Source organism: Mustela putorius, unplaced genomic scaffold, assembly GCF_011764305.1.
Source record: "Mustela putorius furo isolate JIRA1106 unplaced genomic scaffold, ASM1176430v1.1 tig00000228_pilon_pilon_pilon, whole genome shotgun sequence".
Taxonomy (NCBI): Eukaryota; Metazoa; Chordata; class Mammalia; order Carnivora; family Mustelidae; genus Mustela; species Mustela putorius.
In genome coordinates, this window is record NW_025421322.1 from 25948714 (window position 1) to 25960980 (window position 12267).

General features: G+C 49.4%; 1 protein-coding gene across 18 annotated transcripts in view; it reads right to left on the minus strand.

Annotated features, from left to right (window-relative positions):
- Nucleotides 1–11378, minus strand: part of MTSS1 (MTSS I-BAR domain containing 1) — a 157057-nt gene extending 145679 nt beyond the window's left edge. For 5 of the 18 annotated variants that reach the window (XM_045078111.1, XM_004743539.3, XM_045078106.1 and 2 more), the window contains exon 1: nucleotides 10773–11375. In XM_045078111.1, the coding sequence (XP_044934046.1) occupies nucleotides 10773–10844 (72 nt within the window). In that variant the 5' untranslated portion in view covers nucleotides 10845–11375. Of the gene's footprint in view, nucleotides 1–10772 lie in introns of all 18 variants that reach the window. The other 13 variants (XM_045078105.1, XM_013051747.2, XM_045078109.1 and 10 more) reach the window with 5 other exon arrangements.
- Between the last annotated feature and the right edge of the window lie 889 nt (nucleotides 11379–12267).

A 12267-nucleotide genomic window follows, 5' to 3' on the forward strand; every position in this document is an offset into this window, starting at 1 on the left:
TCTGCTGACAAATTAGAGGCACCCATGGGGAGAGTCAACCACCCAACAGCATCTTTTCGGCTGGGCCTAACTCTGCTTTAAAGAGAGAGAAGGTCCTTAAGCTTCTTGAAGCAGCTCAGAGGAGCCCCTCAATTGTTAGGCTTTATCTGGTGCATCCTGAGTCCTAAAGGTACAGATAGAACAAACCTCAAAGAGATCGATGAAACACACCCATTACAGAATCCCAAAAGAGACAGCCCACCACGGCGGCTGAGCCCAGACCCTGGAGCCAGACCGCCGGGGGTTCAAATCCCAGCCTTCCCTCTCACGAGCTGTATGATGTGGGCAAATGGCTTCCCCTCTCTGAACCTCAGTTTCCCCATCTGTAAAGTGGGAATTATAGCAGCAACCACTGGGTTGTTGGGAAAAGTTAACAGTCTACTGGTAAGACACTAGAATAATGCATGGTTGTGCTTAGGAAACAGGGAAAGTGAAATGCACGTCTAGTTTGGGTGTCACTCGTACCGAAGCCTCCCCTGACTATGTCCTCCCACTCCCGGTGACAATCAGAGGCCCTCCCTATGATCCCGCTGCTTCTCTTCTAGACAAAACAACTTTAGGGCAACCACTACCCACAGCAATGCCTGGACCACAGGAGGCTCGTCAACATGTCTGTTGAATGTGTGTGTATTCTCTCAAATTACTCATACGTTGAAATTTGAAAAGCACTGCGATGTTCTCCATTGCATTATCAAAGTGGACTTACAGATTTTTTTTTAAAGATTTTATTTATTTATTTGACAGAGAGAGATCACAAGTAGGCAGAGGCAAGCAGAAAGAGAGAGAGAGGAGGAAGCAGGCTCCCTGCCGAGCAGAGAGCCCAATGCAGGCCTCCATCCCAGGACCCTGAGATCCTGACCTGAGCCAAAGGCAGAGGCTTAACCCACTGAGCCACCCAGGCGTCCCGGTCTCTTGTATTTTCTGAAACATCTGAGTGCCGTTATCACAGGGTACTCCACTAGAAACTACCAGGGTAGCTCTGATACACAAGAGCATTTTATTTAGCATTTATTTCATGCTAAGCCCTTAACATTTACTTTCTCTGAAGCCTCTACAACTCTCAGAGGGAAGTATGGGTTCCCCCATTTTACAGATAAGAAAAATCAAGTCTCAGGAGGTTGAGAAACTCGCCCAGAGCAATCTACCCAGGAAGTGGCAGAGCCAGGCTTCAAAGTCCAAGGGCACTCACATGAGGTAGAATGTAATACTTGCAGACTCGACAGAGAATGTGAAGAATGCCCAAGGGTATCTGGGTTGGTGGAAAAGTGGAGATAACTCTGTGGTGGGGCTTTGAAGGATGAGAAAGGTTTCAGTGGACAGCAATGTAGAAATGACTTCCAAGCAGAAAAAACAGCAAGAATGAGGGGCACAGGATGTGTTCCGAGAGACCACGGACACCAGGATGGAGAGCACTAGGCATACAGCAGACCACTTAGCTAGGGCCCAAGCGCAGGGTCCTTGAATCCCAGGCTAAAGCAGGTGGGACACAACTGGCAGGTAGGCAGGTAGGAAGAACCCAAATATGGCTAAGTCCACAGAAAATCCGTGCCAAGCTACTGCTACAGCGCAGGCTAGGAGGCAAAGCGGCCACTTTTCCTGGTGGTCACTCCAGAAAAAGAAGGGGGAACTCAATGTAGATAGAAAAAGACAGTCTACAAAGCTGCTCCTCTCCCCTTACCCTGACGCAAACATCTCTGGAAAACATTTTTTTTTTTTTAAAGATTTTATTTATTTATTTGACAGAGAGATCCCAAGTAAGCAGACAGGCAGGCAGAGAGAGAAAGAGAGAGAGAGAAGCAGGCTCCTTGCTGAACAGAGAGCCCAATGAGGGACTCAATCCCAGGACCCTGATATCATGACCTGAGCCAAAGGTAGCGGCTTAATCCATTGAGCCACCCAGGCACCCTCTGAAAGACTTTTTTTTTAAGCATTAAAAGCCCTGAAGATCTCAGCCAGGCACCCAGCCCTCCCCCTCCCTTTATGGACAGTAGGTATGCAAACAGAGAAATGCAAATGGACCCAGCAGAGGCAGATGAGGTTATAATGAACTCAAGAGTAATTGACTTAGCAAGAAAAAAACAACTCAACTTCTCCATTTCCTGCAACTTCAGTGCAAACTCTAAATACAGCTTGGTCAAGGGTGGGGTGGCTTTTGCCTGAAGTGGTGGAAAGAATTACTACAGTGACCAGTGACCGGAACAGCAAAAGCAGCTCACACCCGAGTGCCAGTGGGCAAGGCAAGGTGTGGAGCGCGTAGCCAGCACAGCCCTGTTTCAGAAGCCTCTGAGGTGGGTAATTTCTTAGACCCTCATACAGAAGAGGAAAAGGAGGCTGAGAGATTAAGTAATTTGCCTACAGGATGGAAAAGCAGATCTCTGACTCCAAGGTCAGCGGGAGCTCTGGAATTTCCATAGGAGGGGCCTGGAGCCAATGAAGGGCCCTGATGGGAGCAGAAGGTGTGCAGGAAGCTCCCTGTTTTTACTTAGAGAGTATGTTATAGATCTACACCGTCCAATATGGTGGTTACTAGCCACATAAGGCTATTTAAACAAAAGTGAATAAAACTTAATAGTTCCTTGGTCACACTCGCCATACTCCAAGTGCTCAGTAGTCACATGTGGCTGATGGTTAACATATTTGACAATTTCCATCATGGCAGAAAATCGTATCGGACAATACTGTGTAGTTAAAATCATTACGTATTCTAAAATGCTTTTTCTACTATCTTTATATTTCAATTTATTTAATGTTTCACTATAAATTTATTTTTAATCAGGGTAAAACACACACAACATGCAATCTAGCATCTCGGTCCTTCTTAAGTGTCCAGTTCAACAGCGCTTAGCATATTCACGATGATGCACAAACATCAAAACATGCTTTTACTCAGACCTCAGTGAGGCTGAGAAAGTACTTTTGAGGGTGCTAAAAATGTGTATGACTCAGTGGTTTCCAAGCCTGACTACACATTAGAATTACCTGCAAGTGCTTTAAAAAAATAAAAATGTGAATGCTCAGGATGTCCCCCGGAAGTAGGGACTCAGAACCTCCAGGGAATAGGTCCAGGGATCACTGTCTTAAAGGCTCACGGGATATCCCACACTCTCCTGCCTGTAACCAAGCACATTCTACCAGGAGGGGCACACCAGCCCAGAGCCACCTCCTCTGGCCAGACCCACTCCTCTAGCCGCTAGAGACCCCTGCCCTGTGGGAGGTGGCAGGGAAGGGAGTCCCAGGCAAAAAAACCTGCTGTCCACCTCCAGGACTTAGGAGGCCACTCATACTGAGCAAGCTAATATTTTACAGTTGCCCAAATTCTTCAAGGGGAAGAAAACAAATAAAAAGACACACAGCTCAAGCGGCACTCAATTTTTTTTAACCCACTTAAACTAGACAGGAAAAGAAAAACCACTTAGAAACTATGACCAAGGTCGTATATAAAAAGAATCAGCAAAAGAAAGAGGGGATTCGGGGGGGGGGGGGCGTATCTTGGCGGGGGGGGTGGCAGGTTTTGGCGATCCCATCAACTTCAAACGCAGACCTGAAATGGCTCTACAGATTCAACTAAACTGGAAAGCTACCGGGACATCATTAAGTACAGAAAAGCTCTTTTACAAGAGAGTTCCAGGGCTGGACACAAAATAAGTTCAAGGTAAGGAGTTCCCTTAGAAGCGTCATTTGAACTTTGGGTGAACTTATTTAACTCATATAATTAGAGAGGGATGCCAGGCTTGCACAGTCGCCCAGTCTTAGGAACCGAGGGGTTCCCGGGACATATCAACACAGCCCTCTGGCCAGTCACAGGAAAGACTGTGGCTACTTTGTATGGGGACAAGGACAGGAGCCAAGGGTGACAGGCCAGAGCCGGGCCCATAGCTTCTTTCCCCTCTACACACCCAGAAGAAAAAGAAAGGAGAAGTCCAGGTTGGTCTGTCAGAGAAGACCGGTGAGTGGGAGAGGGAAGGAAGCCACGATAGGTCAATACATCCTACATTCAATGACTTCCACAAAAATGACGACCAAATGGGAGCCGCCCGCCCCACAACAGTCCCCACAGCATCTGAGCCCAAGTTCGGGCCTCCAGACTGGCTCCTGGCTCCAGGCACAGAAATAAGACCCTGATTCCTTCCTTGAGCCTCCTGTAGAACCCAGCGAGTGGAATTCTGTATGCTGCCCTCTAGAAAGAAATCTATTCCTCCTGCCCCACCACCACCTGCAGCACGGTCTAAAGAGCTCCAGCTTTGGGAATCCAATCGGCCAAGGTCTGAACCAATCCCCCTCACCAAGGCCTTGGATAAGTTACCGCCGCTCTTCAAAGAGCCTCAGTTTTCTCATCCGTAAAGTGGGGCTGATGTGAGGATGACGTGAAACCAAGCACGCCAAGCACTCACTGCAATGCCTGGCACATGGCGGGTTCCCCCCAAGTCCCTGCCGGCCCCGTGTTCGCCACATGCCATGAACACTGAGCATCTACTATACGCAGGTGGCACACGAGAGCATCTTAAATCGGGAAGCAGCCGAGACACACAGCCCAGGTCCTCCCTGGGCTAAGAGGTGGGGAACACGGACAAGGGGTGGGCTGCTCTGGAATCCACGCTGGGTGGCTTGGATTTCACTTTTGGGGGTTTCATGTGTGACTGTCAGATACTCAAAGGAAACCTGGCGCAGCCTCCCAACTAATTCAAGGGAGAACCTCCGCCATCGAATACAATGGGCTTTCTCGAAGCTCAGCCAATTAATTTACTCCATTTGTCTCTCCGGTTTGCTACTTAATAAGGCTATATCAGCAGTGCAATCTGCAAACCTGAGTTAAACAGCTTAAGGCATCCATCAGTTCCCTCTAAGGAGCCCCAAATACTTCTCCTCTGATGTCCTAGGCAGCTAACTCTGCCTTTGGCTTTTGTTTGGTTCCAGGAGAGGTATGTCTTTGTTTTTGCAGAGGTTGTAGGCTTAAGGGGAAAGTGTCCTGAAGGCAGTTCCGAGAAGTAATGGGAGACCTCGAAATGATCTCATTTTTCCATTCCCAATCTGAGCACCTAAACAGTCTCCTGCAGAAGGAATATTGCCAGCTCTCACCCATCCCCGGGAAGATGGAAAAGCCCAGATGAAAATTATAGAAACCGTGCCCAACAGATCAATAATTTCAACCTTTCCAACCTCCAAACATTTTAACCACCTCCAATGAGCTGGCCATATTGACAGCTAACATTTCAGCTCTTTCCTTCCCCTGGATGCAAAAGAGCAGTTCAAAGTACAAAGGGCCAGTAGCTGAGAAGCCCTAGGATGGACAGAACATGCTTATACTAAGGAGCTGTTTGCTGTTTACCTCAAATCCAAATTTAACTGGAAATTCTGTATCTTTACTTGCTGAATCATAGCACTGAGCTCAGTGCTTGCAAGCTTGCTGGTGCTCAGTAAATGCTCCAGAATTACGAGTACCTGCTACTCTCGTAAGAACTGATAGCTGAGCCAGGCAGAATTCAAACTCTGCTCATCTTCCATGCAAGCCATGACCTAGAATTGACCTTCTCTCCATGTGAGCCATCACTATCTGCAGAAATTCAGAACATAAAGGTTCACGGTGTGTGGGCGCCTGGGTGGCTCGGTGGGTTAAGCCTCTGCCTTCAGCTCAGGTCATGATCCCAGGGTCTTAGGACGGATCTCTGCTCAGCAGGGAGCCTGCTCTCCCCCCCCCCCTGCTTCTCTGCCTACTTGTGATCTCTGTCAAATAAATAAATAAAATATTTAAAAAAAAAAAAAAAAGGTTCATAGCGTGGAGCAACAAGTTCTACACAATTTGTTTAAATATGATATATATGGGATTTTCCCACAGAAGCACTCAAGCCAAGACGCCCCCCAAAAAACGACCTCTTTCTAAACGTGGACAAGATTTGCACCTAAAAAGCCAAACAGACTGATCTACACAGCAGAAGTCCTCAGTCTCAGAACAGGTACCCATTCTGGGCAGCTCCCCTGCAGCCAATTTTATGACATCTTCACTTCACCTTCTTCTCCCACAGGCCCAAACTGAGGAAGTTGTAAAATCCTGGGCAAACACAGCCATTTGTTTAGAACAACCAACCCAGGGCCCATCTGTACTTTACAAGGGCTCTGCTTGTCCTGCCTCTCTGTGTGTCTCCATAGACAAGGTTGCCAGCCTCCCTCAGAGCACCTGGCTGCTCTTGGAGGCCTTCGCTGGGTTTTCAGTATCTTTCTAGAGAAAAAAAAAATTTTTTTGAAGAGTAAAAGAGAAGTCCTTTCAAAATCTAATCGATGCCCTTCCTTCGTGGCCCCCATAGGCTACTTAATGTTACCTACTTCGGGCCCACAGGACAAGCAGCTCTCCAAGAGCAGGCCTTGCTGGTTCTCTGGCTCCTCGCTGTCCAGCAAGAGAGACCTTCCACATAGCAGGCCCTCGATAAACACGGAGGAAGGGAGCCTCTCGTCTGACAGAAACCCCAAAGCCAGAGCAGTGTGGGGAGGGCAGGGGGAACAACCCTGAAATCATTATCCAGCGCTGGACCCAATACCCACATTCTTGATCTATGATAACTGCGGGGAAAATACCGTGTCATGCCTTCGAACCACAAAAGATTTCCATGGAATTTAAGAAGTCCCTTTACCAGCTCTAATTTTAGGCAGAACTTAGGAGAGAGGCTACCAGTGCAAACAGAGGTAGGGGGCAGTGGAGAGGAACTGAACAAGGCCCCTATTCTGCTCGGCACAGGTGTTGGTAACAGGACACCCCTCTCTACAGGGAGAGGTAGGGTAGGGAATTCGAGGTGTGGTTGGGTGTCCACCCCCCCCCAGTCCCATTACATAACCCCCAGCACATTCTCGAACCTAGTACAAAGTTCTCCCTGCATCAGGCCCAGTTCAGCTCCTGACATGGTGATTCTTGTCCAACAAGGCTGAGGAAAATATTTGGTTTTCAGCATCCAACTTAAAACACACACACACACACACACACACACACACACAAAAACCCAAGTTAATTATTAAAAGAAGAAAGATATCTACAGTGACTTGCCCTTGAGTTTGGCCAGTCTCTTGGTCTTAAAAGCTCCCCAAACATCACCAAATTCTTTGCTGGTTCAGTTACCTAAGCATTCAAATAAATAGTAAATAAATTAAGAAAACAATAATTTTTAAAAGCGAAAAGTATCAAATCCCTGTGTTGTACATCTAAAACTAATATAATGTTATACGTCCATTATATCTCAATAAATTTTTTTTAAAAAAGTAACGGCTCAAACCTTCCTGCTGTTGGCAGCATTTAGCCTGTTTTTCTTGGTACTTGAATGGAAACTCCAAAAAGATTCTAGAACCTCTTTAATGTCTAACCATTGTCAAACATCTGAAGCCAGTCAAATGGCCTTTCACAGCGTCAAGCTACTGTTCCCCCAGACAAACAGGCGATGGGCCCTAGCCTCCAGCCACGTGAATCTCATCTCCCCTTTCCTTTGAGACCAGATCACACCAGACAACTTGATTTATGCGGATGGGCGGAAAGGCAGCCAGTAAGTGATTCTGCATACCACCATCATTAGTGGCCACCACCACAGTAGGGTGGAAGACAGGGAAAAAACACAAGGTTTCCTCCCGGCAAGGAATCAATAAGTTATTTAACAGCTGCTGCTAGATCCCAGTGGAACAAGGGTAAAAAAGGTTTCTTCTGCACCCTTCCAGCACCCTGACAGCTGAGGATTTAGCCAGATGAAGGATCCCTAGGAAAAAAAGCAGAAGATTCCTCTCCAGCTTTTCAATGTCTTGAGGTTTTTGGTGTTGGAAGATGTATGGTGTTAGGCCTTGATACTACTTAATTTTTTTGTTTTGTTTTCTTTTCTTTTCTTTTCTTTTTTTCTCTAAAGAGGAAATTAACTCCCTTCCTGTGTTGCTGTACATTTTGGAGAATCAAATGCTACTAAAAAAAAAAAAAAATTTTTTTTTTCCTTACCCCAGTCCAGCATTACTCCTGGGAAAATAACCTAAAAATTTTCTCAAGATGGCATTCCAAACGGGTTTCTAACATTTACACTTGTCCTTCAAAGCAGATAGAAGGGGACCAAAGACATCAGAAACCCATCATGGCAGTTCAAAGAAGATAAAAAAGAGGATAAACTTGTCATTAGAAAGCCAGCTGACTTCAGATATTAAAGTCTGACTTTCGATTGGTGGTGACTTCATGCACTGCTTATCCTATTAGGCCCAGATTTTTTTAAATTCCCTTTTGAAATGCCACTGCCATCCATTAAAATATTCAACAACTGTCTTCCGCTGTAAACAGTCTTGGAAAACAGTCTACCCCTTTCTTTTTCCTTCCCTCTACTCCCCAAAAGTCTGGAATCCTGCAGACCCCGAGGAAAGTTTTAGTCTTTCCCTCCAGTTTGCTTTTCAAATCTTTGCCAAAACAAAACAAACAACCTTAAAATAAATGCCTTCCCACAGGATGTTGAACAAACCCTACTAAATTCAAAGGGAAAGAAGTCAGGAACCACAAACTATAGATCCAGCACTGAAAAGGCATTAAATAAAACTTTATTTTTAAACTGGAATCTTGAGAGGGAAAAACAGGCCACCTTGGCACCCACAAATTCCCCTGGCCAGAATGCTAGAGGGCAGCCCCGGGCTGACAGACAGACAACGGAGGGCCCATCCTGTGGTGGGCTATCTTCTGAAAGGCTTTGGGTTCAAAACTATAAACACAAACAACCGGGATTGGATGGATTGTGGATTAAGGAACAAAGAGAGAGAAAAAAAAAAAAAAAAAAACCCTCTGGATTCCACCCCCCCCCCCCCCCCCGGGACTGCAGTGGGCAGAACTTTTAGGTCACTGGGTCCTTATTACTACTCAGAGACTGGAAACATCCATTTCTCTTCAAAAAAAAATCAAAAAAAACAAAAAAAAACACACAAGCAACTTCACCAACCCATCTCAAATTCTTCCCCTGGTGATCAAAATACACGTATGCCTCAAACCAAATCTTTGATTATAAGGCGTACAGAATTTAAGTTAACAAGCAATACCCCAGAGTCTGAGGCAGGGACACCGATCTTTGTCTCAAAAGAGCACTTCAATAAGTCAATGTGGATTGAGGGCAAAGGAATGAAAGAGGCAGTCTTTGAACAGGGAATAATCCATCTAATTCCAAGTGGCTGGATTAGAGGCATTCCTGGACAAGCAGGGTCTAGAGGAAGATAATGCTACATGAATGTCAATTTCTCAAAAAAAAAAAAAAAAAAAAAAAAGAAGAAGAAGAAGAAGAAGAAAGAAAGGAAGAAAAAAAAGAAAGAAAACCACTACACATAGGCTCTGTAGGAGGCCCAAGACCAGGATGGAGGCACCTTAGAAAAGTTCACCCTTGGGGAGATGGCAGTTGGTTCTAAAAGGGGGAAGCAGGCGTGACAGCTGAGCATTCCTTCACAAAGTCCATCTCCCAGGCCAAACCCTCTCTAAACCTTACACTTCATCAGACAAAAGCTCCTCCAAACGCCCAGGCAGCGGCTGAAGAGGGGCTGTCCACACCCACCGGCTGTACAGCTTTCCCAACCTGCCTACTCGTTTGGAAGCCGAGCTTTTAATTAAACACCACCTCCCCGGATCTGTTGAGGCAAACTGGGGCTGGGTAAGAGCCAAAGAGAAGCTCCCTAAATACACATGAAAAAAAAAAAAAAAATCCCCCCACCGCCTCCAATTCCCACCTCCAGCCAGCTCGCGAGGCTGGTTATATTTCCTTTGGATGAGTAACCCAGGGCCCCGGTCTATCTCTATGCACGAGAAAATCCACATCCAAGGATCAGGTTATCCCCTGTCCCACCCTTTGCAGGAAAAAACCAGGGTGTTGTTCTCCGCCCCCAATGCACACACACACACACACACACACACGCACACGCGCACGCGCGCACACGGGGAGAAACACACACACACACAAAATCTTCACAATCCTTCCAAGAGAAAACCTGGAGTCTGTGTATGTTGGGTGGGTGTGTGGGGAAATACAGTTGTTTAGGAGAACCCAATCTTGCCTTCAGGCTGGGAGCGTCAGCCAGTGGAAGGAGGGTCCCCAGCAAGGCTACTCTGGGAACTTCTGCTCCGCGGCCTCGGGGAGGGCTGAGGGAAGGCATGCACACCCTCACCAGCTTAGGAACAGCCTAATTAATGCCTAATTTGCTCAGATCCGCCCCCCTTCCCCCCCGCCAGGTGGACCTGAAAGCCAAGGAGGGAGAGGGAGGCCTCTCTCCCAGGCTCTCGGACGGGGGGTAGGGGGGAGGGCCAGTTCCCGCGGCCGGGCACAGCCCCCATACCCCTCCCCACCAACGCGCCAGCCCCCCCACCCCCCACCCCGGACTCGGGGGAATCAGGTGTCCGCCCAGGGACCCAGTCTTCACGGGTCGCAGACACTCCGTCCAGCGACAGACAATGGAAAACTTGGACCCGGGGCCCTGCGCCCCCATGGAAACGAGATGGTGCCGCCCCCTGGGACAATGAGCGTGGAGAGGGCAGGGGGCATCAGACACCCCCAGAGAAGCAGCCCGCCCGGTGACCCAGCAGAGCCCGGAGCGGCGCCGCGGGTGAGCAGGTGACACCGGGCCGGAGCGCTCCCGCAGGTGGCCGGCGGCCACGGCTCAGGCAAGGGCCGGGCGGCTGGCCCGGGGGTGGAGGCGAAGCACCGCGGCGAGGTCCGTGCGCGGCCGCGACCGCGGCCACCGCAGCCGCGCCCCCGGCGTCCTACCTTCATGTCGCTGATGATGGTCTGGAAGAGGCCTCCGAGCGCGCTGCATTCCTTCTCAATCACAGCCTCCATTTTCCCGGCGCCGGCAGGGAGAGGACACACACTCGGGGCCGCCTGGACCGTGCGCGGGGCCGGGGCTCGCTCACCCGCGAGCAATTCCACTCTCCCAGCGACCCACCTCCGACTCACAGCCTCTTCTGCAAAGGGGACGAAGTGCCCAAGATCGGCTGTCCACTGCCCCAAATACTAACAATAATTTTAAAAGCCAAACTGCTCTGCGGGGTGATTCGCCTACATGCAGTGCTCGGCTCCTGGCCTTAAAAATGCCCGGAGAAGACTGACAATCAGGCCACCACTGGTGCCCACGACAGAAACAGCAAAGCCCATCTTGAAGCAGAGAAAACCGCCCGCTGACCTGGGGCCAGCGCCATTTAAAAACGCAGGATTTTCTAATTTAATAATATTTTTGAAATTTAAAAAAAAAAAATCGCCCAACAGCAGAACGCGTCTGCTCGCGGCGTCCGGATCTGTTGCTCGCAGCCGCGGCCGCCGCCTCCTTTTCACTCCTGCGCGCCCGGCCCCGGCGCTCGCTCTGGCGCGGCTCCCGGGGACGTTCGGAGGGGCGCACGCGCGCTCGCGGCCGTGCGTCCGCCGCGGGGGCGCGGGGAGGGCGCGCGCTCGCGGCCGTGCGTCCGCCGCACGCGGGCGGGGCTAGGCGCGCGTGCCCGGGAGGCGCATGGAGCTCACGCAGCCGAGGCGAACCCGCGGGCGGTGCGGATTCCACCCCCCGCGGGAGCCGCCCGCTCCTCGGAGCACGCACCGAGCACCCGCTCCTGCCCTGGCCGCGGGTCGCCGCGCGGAGAGGGCGTGTCAGCGCGCCTCTGGTCGAGCGCTCACCCCACAATGGCTGCGAGCGCTGGGAACCGAGGGTGCACCGCCGCTCCCCCGGGCCTTGCCGGGTGGCACGCTTAGCGCAGTGCCCAGCGCATTATAGTGAGCGCTCAGTAGGGCGGGAAAACTGCTGCTGCTGCTGCTGCTCCTGCTACTGCTGCAGCCTTTTGAGAAAAAAAAGCCCTTTCTGTGATACCAGGACTGCAACGCCAGTCACGACTGCAGACAGCATTCCTAATTTGTAATTAATTTGTAATTAACAAATATGTAATTAAGGAGAGTTTGGGGGCGTATCCTATGGCTAGATGCCCAGTTCAATAAAAGTTGCAGGATGCTGGGAAAGTGGATCGATTTGCCATTACAAAATAAATGGCACTGAGCTATTGTATACTGTCTTCGGTTTCTGGATATTGTTGACTGCCTGTGACTTGGATGGGGTTTTTTGTTGTTGTTTAGAGATGTGTGTGTTTCCCAGGCCCACTGGGGGCATTGGGTGTAGGTGTCACTGCAGAGAGCCCTGTTGGGACTTTTAACCTGAACTGATTGGGAGGCTGGTGGTTCATTCTCATAGCTCCACCGCTAACTGCACAGAGCTGGAGCCCTC